We start from the raw sequence: 14,789 nt of genomic DNA on the forward strand, positions 1-14,789 counted from the left end.
GGTTTGTTGTTTTTGTTGTTTTGGTTTGGGGGAGGGAGGAGGGAAAGGGGGTAGGGGGTAAAGGGGTTGAGAGACGGGAGGACGGTGGCATTGGGGGGGATGGTTTGCGGTTGGGTTACCTCTTCAACACATGATGACATTTCGTTAATAGGAGATAGATGGTTATCCTGGTTCTTTCAACTTAAGCCAAGGGGCAATTAACCCAAGGAGGGACAACCATGTGGTGCATGGATCGGCAAGCCCAGCTCTACATATTCTGCTCTCCTTTTACGTTCCTCCGAATACACTTGCTGACATTCGTTCTTTCACCTTTGGGTTATATTGGTATGTTTTCTATTATTAGTTCTAGCATTCAACTCTATTATAGGCGGTCAAAAAACATATCAGTTTCTAACTCGGCCCATTTTCCCAACCTACCGTTCGCCCAGGAGCCATCGCTCATAGTTGCACGGTAGTACCTACCAAGTATCACTCTCGTCATAGACAGGAGGAGGATCAGAGGGCACCGCTTGAGGTGCTCTATGTTGTAGCTGCTGATCCCGGAGCCAAATCCAGGTGGGATTAGTAACAAACGGCGACGTCGCGTTCGAGGATCCCCCATTGTCATCAGAATCACCGCCAGCACCGTTCACCGGTCTTATCTGCGCCTCTCCCCAGCGAGGCATGGAGCCATCCATCTTCACACTCACCCATCGGGGGTCGTCAGGCCCAGGTAACTCAGGCTCGGGGGACACGTCGTCCTCAAACCAATGCGGCGCGTCGGCCAGACGACACGGGTACCAGAACTGCAACGGATCACTGCACAGCTTACGCTCCAGAAACAACGCCTCAGCAAACAAGCCCATATCCATCAGCAGCGAGATCACATCATAGCGCAGCGCACTCTTAGCCTGCCGCCGTCCCACCAGCGCACCGTACACACCACCACCCTCCTCCCCCTCCCCCTCCTCATCCTCCCACTCCACCGCCTCCTCCTCCCTCAACGCCTCCTCCTCCACGGCCGCCTCCTCCGCCTCCGCCAACCTCCCCACCACACCCCAGAACCGCTCCTCCCCGGCATCCCTCGCAAACCTAAAAAACCCCAAACACACCTGCACCCACGTCCCCACCCACACGGGGTCCAACGACCCCGGCGCCTCGCGGAACTCCACCGTCGCAGCCGGCTTCCTCGCATCCGCCACCCCGTCCATGCGATACGCCTGCAGGTTATAATTCGCCCTCTCATAATACGGCGTGTCCGACGGCGCCCCGAACAGGCTCGCGACCTCGGCGCGGTTGCGGCAGGCGAGGATGTGCGCCACGCCGGCGCGCACGCTCACGCCCGCGAGCTGGGCGATGTCGGGGACGGCGGTGGTCTTGACGGGGCCGAGGAGGTCGAAGCGGGCTTGCGCCGCGGGGGGGATGCTGTTGCGGCGGAGGGCGGGCAGGAAGTGGTCTGGGTGGAGGCGTGGGGTGTGGGTGGAGGGGAGGAGGGATGATGATTGTTGGGATTTGGGGAGGGGGGTGAGCTTGTCTAAGGGGGTGGGGGGCGGGTGGGAGGGGAGGGCTTCTTCGTGGGTGTGGAGGGTTTGGGAGGCGTCGTGGTAGTGGTGCAGTTGTACGCCGTGCGCGAGGCGCGAGCAGAGGCCGATCGGGGGGGCGAACTCGCTGAGGCCGCGTTCCGGTGGGAAGGCTTGCGCCATGAAGCCGTCGGCTGCCCACATTAGTGCGGCCGCGCGCTTGAAGACGCCGAGTGAGTGCTTTGCTAGGCGGAAACTGCTTTGTTTCTGCTTGGTGTCCCCGTTGGGTTGGGTTCCCGTCTCCTCCTCCGCCTCCTCGCCCACAGGCTCGATGCCGGCGCCGACGTGGCAGTGCAACCCCGTCGAGAGGTTGACGCGCAGGCGGAAGCGGTTGATCAGCTCCTGGACGACCAGCTGGACGTGGCGGTGGCTCTCGGGCCTGTCCCAGAGCGCGGGGCTGGTGACCTCGAAGGCGCGGTAGCTGTACCCGCTAACTTTGAAGTAGTCGTCGTGGACGGAGCCGTCGCGCTTGACCGACCACCCGCCGTACGTCGCGCCGGGCTCGGTCATGACGTACATGTCTCGGTGCGGCTGGTCGACCACCGTGCTAGTGCGCTCGAGCTTGGCTCCCGGAACGCTGAGGATGGCTTGCTTGATCAAGCCGGTTGCCCACGCCCGCGGGGTGTTCTCGCCCGCGCCCTCCCGGTCTTCCTCGCCCTCCTCCTCGTCTTCGCGTTCATACTCCCCGTACTCGGGATACACAATGGCCTTGGGGAGTACGAGTGCTGGCGGAAGCTCGAGTTCCTCCTCCTCGTCGACCACGAGGCACCCGGGATCTTGGGAGTCGTCGAGCTGAGGGTTCTTGAAGTAGAAGAGGAACTCGAGCTCGACGCCAAATGAGAGCTCGCCCTTGTCGGCCTTCTCTTGATTCGACATGCTCGTGTGGTTGTCTAGGTTATTGCGTGTGATCTCAGGGGCATGTAGAAGGGGGGGGGGGCACTTGGGTGAACATGTAAAGGTTTCAAGCTTATATCGGCGAGTGATTGATCATCTTGTACATATATGCCTTCTAACGGTAGTCCAAGGAATTGATTGGAGTGGCTAGTTCGTTTGATGAAGAATGGCTTTGTTTTCTAACGCTCCAACAAGCGGGATCCGGGGGTGTCTTTGTTAGGGGGTCGGAAAACACCACGTCGAAACAAAGGGTGCTGTTGGCAATATCTTTTGGAAGAACGCTTTTCGCTGCCTAGGTCTGCGACAATTAGATGAATGTGGGATGAGAAATGTGAGAGAAGTAGTTGAATTTTGTCATGACAATATTGATTAGCATTCTTGTGTGGATTTATGACCTATATGGCTCGGTCTAATCAAGCCGCGATCTAGGCGTCCTTGCTGTATATCCCTCCTCTAAATTAAATGGGCGCGTGATCGACCGCCAGCAGCTGAGTAGGCGCATTTCCCGAGTTTATATACCCCCTGTCGTCCATACCTGGCGTGGGCTCGTTCCGTTTTGCGCATCTTCGGTCTTTTGTGGCGGCTCCGCACCAAGTGGTGGGTGATCATTACCCTCCCTCCCGCAACGCCGGCGGAGGAGGGACGTATCCAAGTTCAAGATTCCGTAGACGAGGACATGCGTCCTCCAACGGCCCTCAAGAAAGGTCGAGATACGAAACCTCGTTCAGATCCCGCACGGGCGAGATGATGTCGGCCTCGTCCTTATCCGACTCCATCTCGTCCTTATCCCTCCTCGGCACGAGCGGCGGGGCGGGAGTGTGGCCCATGGCCAGCGCATGGGGACAGGGCCCCTCGCCGACGGTGGCGCGGTGACTGTGGAAGGTGCACTGGCGGAAGCCAAACATGCGTTCGCCGCTGCGCAGGCCGTTGGCGGGCAGGCGCAGCTGGGGGTTCTTGATACGCACGTCGGCGCGGCTCTGGGTCATCTTCTGTAGGTGCATGGTGTAGTCGGCGTTGAGCTCCGGGTAGAGGACGAACAACTTGTCGGCGTCGTGGCGGGCACCGGGTTTGTCCGCGCCCCCGTGGAGGGTCCAGGCGAGCATGGCCACGGCCCACTTGCGCAGGCGCACGGCGTGCTGGGGGTCGCAGTCGGCGAAGAGGAAGGACAGGAAGCGCGGCGACATGTCCCAGTCGAAGCGCAGATACATGTCCTGGAGGGCGTCCATGGCGGCGTCCTGGAGACATGGGAGGTCGATGACGGCGGCGAAGAGGTGCAGGCGTACGAGGTTGGTGCGCAGAGTGCGGAACTTGTCCGGACACGCGGTCTGGAGGGCGCTGTCGATGAAGGTGGGGAATCGGCGGCGTTGGTAGAGCCAGAGGACAAAGATCTCGAACATATCGGGTCCCTCGTTTGGGAGCCAGAGGACCGAGTCCTCCTCGTCCTCGTCGCCATCCTCTCCCGGACTTGACGGGGAGGGGATTGCTTCGATATGGCCCTGGAAGAAGGCGCAGCTTTCGCTCAGCAGCTCCCTGTGTATTGTGAACTCTCGCTGTTCCTCCCCGACTAACACCTTCACAACATCACACCCCTCGATGCTGTCGCGTCAGAACGTTAGTTGGTTTCTCCAGATGTACTTGGTTTGCCCGAGACACTCACGAGCCGACCACCGTTTTGCTTGCGCTCCACCTCATCGTCTGCTTCGTTGTTGATTATAGACCACCGGGGTACAGTTTTTTTTTTTTTTTTTTTTTTGTTGGCCGCTCAGCAGCCAAAACGTGTTTGGCAGTAATGACCGGATGGGTGTGAAGGAAAATGACGAAAATGGGCGAAGGAAAGGTGTCGGAAGTGGGCGAAGTATGTTTTACATGAGACGTTCATGTCCCCTCCCCCCTTACGACATGGCTCTCGGGTTTAGTTATGAGTATTCCGCCCGACACACTTCGTCCGTCCAGTCCGTCTCAGTGCCACCGGTCGCGCGACATCTCCGGCAGGCTGGGCCGGAGAGTGGGATTGAAAAGCGAAGCGAGTCACGACTATCTCTGGTTCTCGCCCCTGCGTTTCGTTTCGACCCCCCTGTGGCGGAACCTGGGACAGCGCCAGGGACCCCGCGAGCAAGGGGGCTCACCCCCTCGATCTTGGCGGGACAGCACAGGGGAGCACTGAGGGGATACCCGTTTTGGGGTTGTTCTTTGGCGTTTGGGGCTTTGGTTGCCGCTTTGAGATAATTCCCATGTCTGCTGGCCCCTTGTGTATCCACCTCGCCGTCACAGTCCGTTTCGAGCTGCCCGTGATGGAAACGAGATGCGATATCGAACTCAGAATATAGGCTGGGGTCAGGGCGTTGACATCCAAACACGCCAGGGTGTCGAGGATCTCTCGGCAAGCGGAGTCTCGGAAACTTTCCCCCCGCAAGTCATCGTGTTCATCCTCGCGAGGTGGACCATGAACGCTGTCGAAAGCCAGTGGGGCACTGGGACTAACTACCCGCTGGTGCTTTTTCCGATATAAAATGGCGATATCCGTACTGCAGACACTCTTCCGTGCATTTTCGGGATGACGGCGATTTGTCAGTTTTCGAATTGCGAATCGAGATTCGGTTCTGCGTTGCACGATTTGGTCAGAAGGAAAGCGCGGCAATGGGACAGTGCGAATTAATTAATTCCGGATGATTCGAATAGCAAGAGGGTTAGGGCTGGTCTTGCTCCACCCATCATTGGCAAGCAAGCTCCAGGGTCCCGGTCTTCGGGTGCTTCACAAAAATTGCGCCATTCATCCGATTCGACGTCCAAATTGTAACGATTGACAACCCCGATCAAACCCCCATCGGCGATGGGCGCTTGGAGGCTGGGATAGCTCGATAGCTATCATTTTCCCAACTGAACCAAACAACTTTCACCGTCAGCCAGCGCTACTATGAATTGCTATTTGTTCTTCGCAAGGAGAAAAAAGGCACCGAGGTTGAGCTTCGATGATTGTTCAAGGGTTAAATACCGAGGTAATGTATGTACCGACGGAGTATTCCCTCTGAACTGAAGATAGAGGTTAGAGAACTATATAAGCCGAATCACCACCCTCCACTCCCTTGGCTCGTTGAAGTTACGCATCACCAACTCGAACTCGCACCTCTACTCCGTTAACCCGTCAAGAGGTTAGCCGGTCGATGGCGGTTTGGAGAGCTTTGTTGACCTGCATCTGACGGGGTAATTGGTGAAGTGTGGAAGACTTCTGATTTGGTGGAGATTATTCGTACATCCAAGTCTGTATGCTTTTTGTCTTAGATACACCGACTAATTCCCTTAGCGAGCTGGTCGCGTGGCCGTTTCTGAATGCCCAATGAGTAGTTACTGATCGCCCAACGAGGACTGTCTTTTTCAGCTATGATGGTGAAAGACAACCCCCTCCTCCGCTGTCCTGGGGTCCTTCTTCAACCACCGGGTCACCCTCTAGTTGAACTCCCTACCCTCGAGTCGTCTCACTGATCGGGCGTTACACCAACACTCGATCTACTGTTACACAGCATCTTTCCATCTCTTACACGCCATACACACAGCCAAAATGACGGTCGAGAAGCTCGCCCCAAACACCGCGGCCGCGGGCGTCCCCTTTTACACCCCCATCAAGACAGCCCCGGCGGGAACGGCGCTCGATACGGGTGCCGATGTGCCCACGCTGTTCACGCCATTGAGGCTCCGGGGCATGACACTTCAGAACCGGTTCGTTGTTAGCCCCATGTGCATGTACTCGACCGAGGACGGCCACCTCACGGACTGGCACCTCGTGCACCTGGGCGCCTTCGCCGTGCGCGGCGCCGCCCTGACCATCGTCGGGGCCACCGCCGTGACCCCTAACGGCCGCATGTCGCCCGAGGACGGCGGCCTGTGGAAGGACAGCCAGATCGCGCCGCTGAAGCGCGTCGTCGACTTTGTGCACTCCCAGGGCCAGAAGATCGGCATCCAGCTCGCCCACGCCGGCCGCAAGGCCAGCACGCTCGTCCCCTGGCACACCACCCCAACGTGCCCCCAGGTCGCCACGGCCGAGGCTGGGGGGTGGCCCGATAACCTATGGGCGCCGAGCGCCATCGCCTGGGACGAGGGGTACCCGACGCCCCGCGAGATGACGGTGGCCCAGATCGAGGGAGTCATCCAGAGCTTCGCCGACGCCGCCCGCCGCGCTGTGGAGGCCGGCGTCGACACCATCGAGATCTACGCCGGCCACGGCTACCTCCTTTCCGGGTTCCTCTCGCCAATCACCAACGTAAGCAAGCCCCCCCCCTCCTTCAAAACCAAAACCAGCACAAAAGCACATCACTAACCCCCCTCCGCCCCCGCCCCAGCAACGCACCGACGCCTACGGCGGCAGCTTCACCAACCGCACCCGCCTCCTCACCTCCACCATCCTTGCCATCCGCGCGGTCATCCCCCCCACCATGCCCCTCCTCCTCCGCATCTCGGCCACCGAATGGATGGAGCACACCGGCCAACCCTCCTGGGACCTGGCCCAGAGCCAACAACTAGCCGCACTCCTCCCGGACTTGGGCGTGGACCTGCTGGACGTGACCTCGGGCGGCAACAGCCCGGCGCAAAAGATCCGTGCGGATGCGTACTACCAGGCCGACCTGGCGGGGGAGATCCGGGCGGCGTTGTGGCGGGATGGGGAGGAGAGGTTGGCGATTGGGGCCGTGGGCGCGATTGCCACGGCGGAGATGGCGAGGAGTATGGTGCAGGCGGGCGGGACGTGGCCGGCTGTTAATGTTAATGGGGAGAAGGGGAGGAATGGGGAGGGGAGGAATGGGACGGTGGAGGTGGATGCGGAGGAGGAGCATGGGACCGGGGCGAAGGCGGATTTGGTGCTGGTCGGGAGGCAGTTTTTGAGGGAGCCCGAGTTTGTGCTCAAGACGGCGGCGTCGTTGGGTGTCAGGGTGCAGGCGCCGGTGCAGTACCTCGGCGCGCCGTTCAAATTGGGAGGGGCTGTAAACGGTGGGTTGTGACATACAAAAGTTAACGGGCAAGGGGGTAAATAGACGATTGCTGGTGCTTGGTATTTGGGGGTGGAGGGGTAGAAGGGCATACATGGGCCGGGCTAGATTTGATATTTGAGACGACGGCTAACGAGACATGCCGAATTGATCCCATCATTGTCATGAGTAACCCAAACCAGAACAACCCTTCCTTACGCAAAGATGATGCCCAAAACCTAGACCAAACCACGGTAACGCCAGCTTGCTGCAAGTGGAATGAATCAAGACCTCAACTCGCCGCCTCTGCCTTGCCCTCTCTCTTCGCCATCTCGCTCTCCACCACCGACCGCACCAACTGTAGTAGCAGATCCCGCCCGGTAGCAATGCTATGCTCCGACGCATCACTCGGCACGTGCAGGAACAGGACCTTCCTCTGCTCCCCGGCCTTCTCCAGGTGCGCCAGGCTCGAGAAGTAGATGAAGTCGCACAGGTAATGCCCGGCGTCCTCGGAGATTCTCAGATCCATGTGTTTCTGCGGGTGGGTGTCAGCGTCCCCTCACCAAAAGAACCAAAAGAACCAAAAGAACCAAAAGAACCAAAAAGGGAATGTAACACATACCGGCGAATGCCCCCTCCACCTCCCCAACACATCCTCCACATCCAACGCCGTCTCCAACTCGGCCGGCAACCCCTTCCAGAACCTCTTCTTCCCCTCACCACCCCCCTCTTTATCTTTATTTTTATCATCACCCTCCCCACCCCCTTCCCCATCCTCATCACCGAGTAACTCCCCATCCACATCCGGCATGCCATACCCATCCCGATGCCCCCTTCGCTCGATACTATAAAACAGCCTCGGCCCGGCCATGCCAACATGGATAGCCGCATCGATGCGCGTGCGGGCCGCACCACCATCGAGGTCCCATAGCTGCGGCACGAGGGCGCGCACGGTTTGGTAGTTGACGCGGATCGGGGACGGGTGGACGAGGAGGCGGACGGGGGGGATGGCGGGTTGTTGTTGATTTTGTTGGGGGGGCGATGATGATGATGATGATGAGGATGGGTAGTGGTGGTGGGGTGCTTTGGCGCGGAGGGGCGGGAGGTGGGTGGGGAGGGAGTGCACGATTTCCCAGGAGGGGTTGACGGGGTAGTCGCGTTTGAAGGGCTGTGGTGGTTTTGTTAGATGGGGGTTTGGTTATTGAGGTTATGAGGGGGTTGGAAGGGAGGTGGTGATGTTGGTGTTTTGTTGCTTTGTGGGGGTGTGGTATTCGGTTGGGCAGAAGAAGCTTCCTTCTCCAACGCCGAGTGTGGTGGGATAGGGAGAGGACGTACCCCGAAACCAGTGATTAACACCGTAAATGGTTGCTCCTCTGAGCTGTCTGCAGCAACGGATCCCATGGTGATGGATGCGTGAGATACAGCCGTGTATCACGATACTAGTTGTTGGTGTTGCACCGGGGTTGTTCAGTTGGCGCAGGGTGGCTGGCTGGAACCTTTTGGGACCCCGCAACCGTTTCTTATAAGAGGGAGGCGTTGTGAAAGGAATTGGGGATTTGGGGGATATCATTGGGACCACGCTTCTTGAGGTCACTGCACTGCACATGCGTTGAGGGGTACCGAGCTAGTGCGGAGAATGGAAGCCACTATCACGGCAGCGGGTGCCCTTGATTGGCGGTCTTCCCGCTTCGCTTTCACCGTCTTCAACCGCCGGAGAGACCCGCACGTGCCCGTTTCCATGTTCATCACGCTGCAAACGGCAGTGTGTGTCCTACCCATAACCGGCAGCGCAAAGCATCCCACCGTCATTTGTAGCGTGGTATCAAAAGCTGCTTTGTTGATGCATACTACAAGTAGTAGTAAACATCAGACGTTGTGGACGGTGAGCCCGAGGCTGAGTCGGACGCGGGCCGGGCCGGCATGCACTACCCGCGTCCCCGGAGCCGACTTCGGCCGACCGCAGTGACAGAGTTACCCACAATGTCTGGATAGGATCCTCCGGTAGCTCTGCATCTTTCTTGGTTTCCGCTTACACATCTTCCGAGTTGATGCACTTGCGTTGTCCGTGAGGCACCCTTTGGTAAGGAGCAGGCAGGAGGATTCCGATATGTCTCAATAAATCCTTAGGAACCAACCGGCAGAGATCTCGATAAATGCCCCTCGTGGCCCGAGGTTAGTGTGACCTTCCAAATCGATCGCCAAGCCGATGCCACGACCAGATGCCATGACCCAGCTGCCGTGCGAGTCTCGGCGAAGCTTGAGACGGCCAATGGTGCTTGGTGCATTGCCAGAGGCAACGGGGACCCGCCCCGCATGCCAATGTTCTCGGTGTTGCTTAAGTACAACATCATGGTGCTTACAGGTTCTCGTGTAAGTGGGTTAGAAAATAAAGGATGGTATCCGTCTGGGACGACGTCCACTGGGGTTCGAATTAGAGGGGTGGTCTCAAAAGGCAGAAGTGAGCTCAGGCGGGATGACAAGCTTCACAACGGTCCTCGTCCCCTGATCTCAATCTATCATACATTCATATGATGAATATACAGGGGTATCGAACCCATCTACATACCTGCTGAAGCGTTAGCACAACCTTGCGGTGGTGTAACAGCTTCGCGAGGGACAACCACCAGGCACCCAACCCCTTGTATCCGTCCTGGTTCCATGTGCGCCTTTGTGTTTCCAAGTTCATCACGCGTTGTAACCACCGCAAACCGATCAACCCAACCACCCACGGGTATAAATATCGTCCATCCCGACGCCGGCCAGCCCCCTCCACCCTACCCCTCATAGTCCGTAAACCCCGCCGTCGGCCCGTCCCTATCGAGCATGTATCCAAAACGCTCCTTATTCTCCAACAAAAACCGCGGCACGTCCTGGTTCCCCTCAACACGGTCGTACACCTCGCCCTTGCGATCCCACAGGTCCTTGCCCCTCCTGATATAGTCCACAATCCGACGCTCGTCGCGAAACTTCTTCGCATTCATACTCGTATGCGAGAACGCAGCCATCTTGCCGAGCAGCTCGGCGACGGTCTCGAAGCACGACGAGCAGTGCCAGCTGGCGTTGGACAGCACGCCCTTCTCCCACTCGCGAAAGGGCCACATGCCGCCGTCGGCGATGCGCAGGTCGTTGGGCCGCAGCGTCTTGAGCATGCCCTGGTAGAAGGTCGCCTGCGGGTGCGGCCACTCGGGCCCGCGGTGCAGCCACTGGAACGAGTAGTAGTAGAACCGCGACGACAGCGTCAGCCGCCGCGGGAACTCGCACGCCCGCAGCACCCGCAGCGTCTCCGGTCGCGGGACTTCGTCCACGTCTGATACCACCAGCACGTCGCCGTGCTGTGGCGCCTGCCGCCCGCTGAGGTGCGGGAAGACCTGCGTGAGCATACTATTGCGCTGCAGGTCTTCCATGTCCCAGGTGGTGCGGGGCTTGAAGTCGGGCGGGTATTCGATCTCGTGGTAGATCATCTTGGAGTGGTAGGGCTTGAAGTCGGGGAGGTAGCGCTTCAGCGTCAGGGGTTTGGCGTGGTTGGTGAAGGTCTTGCTGCCCTCGACGATGACAAAGTAGTCGACCTCGTCCCAGGTGCTGTTGAGGCGGATCTCGAGGTGGTCGAGCTCGGTGTTGAACATCATCAGGTCGTACACCTTGCGCGGCTTGCTCGGGTCTTTGGGACGGAAGGGCTTCCAGCCATACTGGCGGCAGATGTCGAGAGCGTTGTCATCGCGGGAAGCCCAGGTGGGGGAGAGCGGGTTGTTGTCACTGTTCCTGCGGGCGACGCTGAGCACTAACCAAATGATTCCGAGTACAGCTGTTACCCGTACCCAGCGCCATAGCTGCCGCGTCCTGCGCGACATGGTGAACTGGTGCTCATGGGAATGGGGGAATGGGGGAATGGGGGATATGATAACAGGATCAGGAAAAAGAATCGGAAAGAAGATTGCGAATGCGACGAGGGGGCGGTTTGAGCGCCATCATCGTATTTTCCCCGTCAGCACGGAGGAGCTGGCCCTTGTCGCGAAACAAGTTGGTGCTTGCTTGCCGCCCTGCGCCCTGTTGCGAAGCTGCACTCATGATTGGCTTGGCACAAACGGCACCGTGCCACACTGTCGGGCTGTTAGGAAGTTACCTTCCGCATCGGGCTCATTATCGTCAATCTGTGGGTTCGGTCACAAAATCCCCGTGGGAGGAATGTGTCTCCGTATTGGGGAAGCCGTGTGCCAAACATGACCTCGACGACTTGGATTCCTCGTTAGCCACCAGTTGAAATCATGCCGAACCCTAACCCCCTGTTCCCAAGTTGGTGATGAGGTTGATTGGAGTCGCGGGGTAGCTCAGAACCCCACCATGTCGGTGTCCGATGCCGAGCCCGGTTGCTCAGCAAGTTCCAAGAGATTGAAAATAATACACCAAGTTTCTCATAATCAACGAGACCTGAATATATTGCAGGTTTAATCGAGCAGATTCCTGTGTGTAGTAATTCCACACAGCTCCCTACAACGGACCGACCCTCCCAAGAATTCAGCCGACTTACCACCCGCTCCTGACTCTTCACCACCTCATCTCACTCAACATTCGACATTTAACCCTCAACACCGTCACAATGTTCACCGGCATCGTCGAAGAGATCGGCAGTACGTCTCCCCCCTTTACCACCCCAGTCCCCCCTTTGTCCCCAACCCAAACCAACCTAACCACCACCACCCCCCCTCCCAGCCGTCACGGAGCTCAACCCCTCCGACGCCACAGGCGGCACCTCCCTGACCATCACCCTCCCACCCACCTCAACCCTCCTATCGGACTGCCACCTCGGCGACTCCATCGCCATCAACGGCGTCTGCCTAACCGTCACCACCTTCACCCCCACCGCCCCAGCCCCCAGTTTCACAGTCGGCATCGCCCCCGAAACCCTCCGCCTCACCAACCTCGGCACGCTCACCCCCACCTCGCGCGTCAACCTGGAACGCGCCGTGCGCGCCGACACGCGCATGGGCGGGCACTTCGTGCAGGGCCACGTGGACTGCACCGCCACCATCCTGTCGCGGGAACCGGACGGCAATGCGGTGACGCTGCGGCTGGCGCCGGGGCGGCGGGAGGCGCTGCGGTACGTGGTGCACAAGGGCTTCGTGGCGGTGGACGGGGCGAGCCTGACGGTGACGCGCGTGGATGATGACGAGGGTTGGTGGGAGGTGATGCTGATCGCGTACACCCAGGAGCGGGTGGTGACGGCGGCGAAGGCGGTGGGGGAGACGGTGAACCTGGAGGTGGATATGACGGCCAAGTATGTGGAGAAGAGTTTGAAGGGGTATTTGGAGGGGTTGGGGGAGGGGAGTGGCGGGTTGTTGAAGAAGGTGCTGGAGGGGGCTGGGAAGGGGGGTGCTGCTTAGGTGGGCTACCTGGCCGTGTAGTTGTTCGTCCCTGGGCCGGAAGGGGAGGCGTGGTTGAATGGGTCAATAGTGCAGTGGGTCTGACTACATTTGTTTATCTTGGGGTATCTAAATGCTGGGGTTGGGTCTGCGCGGCCCTAATAAAATCACACGTCCCCCCATACCTCTGCTAGCTTCTGGCTCACAGCCTTGGACATCTTCTTCCGTCCCACGAGATGCACCAGCCTGTTCGCGACCAGGTCCATCTTGCGTCTCCTCCCTTCTTCACCCGAACCACACTGTTCAAACGCCCTGACAAAGTCGTTCGGCGTCTTCCATACCCTCTGAATCTCGATGGCCTTCTCACCCGTTACCCCTTTGGAACACATCAGCATCTTGAGAAACAAGTCCCGCAGGGCCATGTTCTGCGATTTGGATGCTAACGACGCGAACGCGGGATAGCTAATGTGATGGCTGGCCGACGGTTGCGTCTCGCGGAGATGCTTCAGCAGGGGGAGGTAGTTCTTCGTCGTGAGGACCTTTGTCGGTATCACATCGAGTGTCTTGCCCTCGTACACCGACTTGAGCATCTTGGTCATGGACGCTAGATAGCGAATTGTGTCGTCCATCTTTTGCGTCTGCTTGAGAAAGTAGCCGTTAACTACTTGCATCGACGCCATGGCCGACTGGACCGCTTCTTCGTATTTCTGGAAGTGGGTGGAATCCATGCTGATCTCCTCCACCACGTACACGACGTTCTTCACCCCGGACCGCTTGAGACGGAATTTTTGCTCGTGGAACCGGCCGTCTCGGAGTGAGCCGAGGAGGTCATCTAACCTCTTCCTCTCGACGATCCAATCGAGAACCACCTCGTCGCCTTCCGCCCCCTGCCGAGGTAGCCAGCCCGCCTGTCTGCATCGGGCGACCCACAGGGCGTCGCCTAGCTCTAGGGCACGCACAATTGGTTTTATGCCTCGCTTTGCGAGCTCCTCTTGAATGTAGTCACGGTCCGTTTTGGCCCTGACCTCTCGGTTGTCCAGTATTAGCTCCACCGTAAATGTACCAGGGGCGAGCCTGATCGGTGTGAATGATGGCAGCTCCGCATCGTCGGGCACGACTGTCCCGTCTGCTACTACGTCTCCAAATTCAGTAGTCCTCCGTTCCTGGGGGATAACACGGCCCTCGTCATCATCGTCGTTATCGTCGTCATCGTCAAGATCGATGGGCTCAGCAAATGTTGATCGAGCACTAGCATTAGCGGTTGCTGGTAGCCCGGCTTGTCTACTGGGCCCGGCAGACGCAACGGTTGAGTTTTCGTTGCTAGTGCTGGCCTTGGGAACAGTCGTTTCCCGGATCCTTTTAGCCACTTCCCATCCCTCATCCGTTAGAGCATATCTCTTCAGGGGTCGGCCGCGCTCATACACCAGCTCTTTTTGGAGCAGCGTCTTCATCGAATTCCAGGCCGTGTAGAACTTAGTAGGGTCACTCGGCGCCGAGAACGACGAGTCGCAGTGCGGCTGAGCCTCCTCGATCAGGTCAGCCTTGGGCATCCCCACCACCTCCTGCCCTGGTTTCGAGAGGGCAACCACCAGCGCATACGCCCCAGACCGGTAGGCAGGTACATATGCCTTTGGCTTCTTGGCCCTCTTGGCTGGGCGTGCAGACTCGTCCTCTCCGCCATCTTGGACTACCGTTGGTCTGTTGGCCCGCTTCTTGGAACTCGGATGAGGGGGCATGCGCACGCCATTTTCCTCGCAGTGCGCCCTGAGCTTCTCGGTCAACCGCTCGCATAGTTTCGGCCCGAAGCCCTTTAGCTGCTGAAGCGACGAGGGGTGTTCGAAAGCGATGGGGCAGGCCTTGAGTGAGTCGTAGGCATGCTTGTAAGTGGTGACACCCTTGGAGTTGCTCTCCCGAGCCGTTTCCCACCATTCCTTGACCCATCCGAGAAGCAAAGGGTTCGCACACGTGTCCTGAGACATTGGGCAGGCCAGGTCAGGTATGGATGCAGTGACGGTGAGCCTCAA

General features: G+C 58.7%; 7 protein-coding genes across 7 annotated transcripts; 2 read left to right on the forward strand and 5 right to left on the reverse strand.

Annotated features, from left to right (window-relative positions):
• Positions 1 to 345: 345 nt before the first annotated feature.
• B0H64DRAFT_449413 (uncharacterized protein) lies at positions 346 to 2,484 on the reverse strand (the record flags this gene model as incomplete). Its single annotated transcript, XM_062807090.1, has 4 exons — positions 1,114 to 2,484; positions 690 to 1,071; positions 418 to 458; positions 346 to 358 (listed from the first exon to the last, which is right to left on the reverse strand). The coding sequence occupies exons 1-4, from the start codon at positions 2,433 to 2,435 to the stop codon at positions 346 to 348; spliced, it is 1,758 nt and encodes a 585-aa protein (XP_062664387.1). The 5' UTR covers positions 2,436 to 2,484.
• A 318-nt stretch (positions 2,485 to 2,802) lies between these two features.
• Positions 2,803 to 4,206, reverse strand: B0H64DRAFT_382076 (uncharacterized protein). Its single transcript, XM_062802842.1, has 2 exons — positions 4,111 to 4,206; positions 2,803 to 4,049 (listed from the first exon to the last, which is right to left on the reverse strand). The coding sequence occupies exons 1-2, from the start codon at positions 4,143 to 4,145 to the stop codon at positions 3,149 to 3,151; spliced, it is 936 nt and encodes a 311-aa protein (XP_062664388.1). The 5' UTR covers positions 4,146 to 4,206; the 3' UTR covers positions 2,803 to 3,148.
• A 1,456-nt stretch (positions 4,207 to 5,662) lies between these two features.
• B0H64DRAFT_25906 (uncharacterized protein) lies at positions 5,663 to 7,620 on the forward strand. Its single transcript, XM_062799988.1, has 2 exons — positions 5,663 to 6,708; positions 6,788 to 7,620. Exons 1-2 carry the CDS (start codon positions 6,010 to 6,012, stop codon positions 7,439 to 7,441), a joined length of 1,353 nt encoding a protein of 450 aa, XP_062664389.1. The 5' UTR covers positions 5,663 to 6,009; the 3' UTR covers positions 7,442 to 7,620.
• Positions 7,613 to 8,926, reverse strand: B0H64DRAFT_25902 (uncharacterized protein). The gene is made up of 3 exons (XM_062799987.1): positions 8,744 to 8,926; positions 8,031 to 8,576; positions 7,613 to 7,943 (listed from the first exon to the last, which is right to left on the reverse strand). Exons 1-3 carry the CDS (start codon positions 8,807 to 8,809, stop codon positions 7,701 to 7,703), a joined length of 855 nt encoding a protein of 284 aa, XP_062664390.1. The 5' UTR covers positions 8,810 to 8,926; the 3' UTR covers positions 7,613 to 7,700.
• A 1,135-nt stretch (positions 8,927 to 10,061) lies between these two features.
• B0H64DRAFT_25974 (glycosyltransferase family 17 protein) lies at positions 10,062 to 11,406 on the reverse strand. Its single transcript, XM_062799989.1, has one exon. It carries the CDS (start codon positions 11,254 to 11,256, stop codon positions 10,183 to 10,185), a length of 1,074 nt encoding a protein of 357 aa, XP_062664391.1. The 5' UTR covers positions 11,257 to 11,406; the 3' UTR covers positions 10,062 to 10,182.
• Positions 11,407 to 12,002: 596 nt separating this feature from the next.
• B0H64DRAFT_414638 (uncharacterized protein) lies at positions 12,003 to 12,786 on the forward strand (the record flags this gene model as incomplete). The annotated part of the gene is made up of 2 exons (XM_062805051.1): positions 12,003 to 12,033; positions 12,116 to 12,786. The coding sequence occupies 2 exons, from the start codon at positions 12,003 to 12,005 to the stop codon at positions 12,784 to 12,786; spliced, it is 702 nt and encodes a 233-aa protein (XP_062664392.1).
• Positions 12,787 to 12,932: 146 nt separating this feature from the next.
• Positions 12,933 to 14,744, reverse strand: B0H64DRAFT_314139 (ERCC4 domain-containing protein; the record flags this gene model as incomplete). Its single annotated transcript, XM_062800192.1, has 1 exon — positions 12,933 to 14,744. One exon carries the CDS (start codon positions 14,742 to 14,744, stop codon positions 12,933 to 12,935), a length of 1,812 nt encoding a protein of 603 aa, XP_062664393.1.
• Positions 14,745 to 14,789: the final 45 nt, after the last annotated feature.

The sequence above is a fragment of the Chaetomium fimeti genome (assembly GCF_033439085.1).
Source record: "Chaetomium fimeti strain CBS 168.71 chromosome Unknown B0H64scaffold_1, whole genome shotgun sequence".
NCBI lineage: Eukaryota > Fungi > Ascomycota > Sordariomycetes > Sordariales > Chaetomiaceae > Chaetomium > Chaetomium fimeti.

Excerpts from the sequence above, each read along its gene's own strand:
- B0H64DRAFT_25974 (XM_062799989.1), bottom strand. The coding sequence starts at position 11,256 with ATGTCGCGCAGGACGCGGCAGCTATGGCGCTGGGTACGGGTAACAGCT.
- B0H64DRAFT_382076 (XM_062802842.1), bottom strand. The coding sequence starts at position 4,145 with ATGAGGTGGAGCGCAAGCAAAACGGTGGTCGGCTC. Across the intron at positions 4,050-4,110 it reads AGCAAAACGGTGGTCGGCTC|CATCGAGGGGTGTGATGTTG; the intron begins GTGAGTGTCTCG and ends CTGACGCGACAG.
- B0H64DRAFT_25902 (XM_062799987.1), bottom strand. The coding sequence starts at position 8,809 with ATGGGATCCGTTGCTGCAGACAGCTCAGAGGAGCAACCATTTACGGTG. Across the intron at positions 8,577-8,743 it reads TGTTAATCACTGGTTTCGGG|CCCTTCAAACGCGACTACCC; the intron begins GTACGTCCTCTC and ends AAACCACCACAG. Across the intron at positions 7,944-8,030 it reads GGTGGAGGGGGCATTCGCCG|AAACACATGGATCTGAGAAT; the intron begins GTATGTGTTACA and ends ACCCACCCGCAG.
- B0H64DRAFT_25906 (XM_062799988.1), top strand. The coding sequence starts at position 6,010 with ATGACGGTCGAGAAGCTCGCCCCAAACACCGCGGCCGCGGGCGTCCCC. Across the intron at positions 6,709-6,787 it reads TCCTCTCGCCAATCACCAAC|CAACGCACCGACGCCTACGG; the intron begins GTAAGCAAGCCC and ends CCCCCGCCCCAG.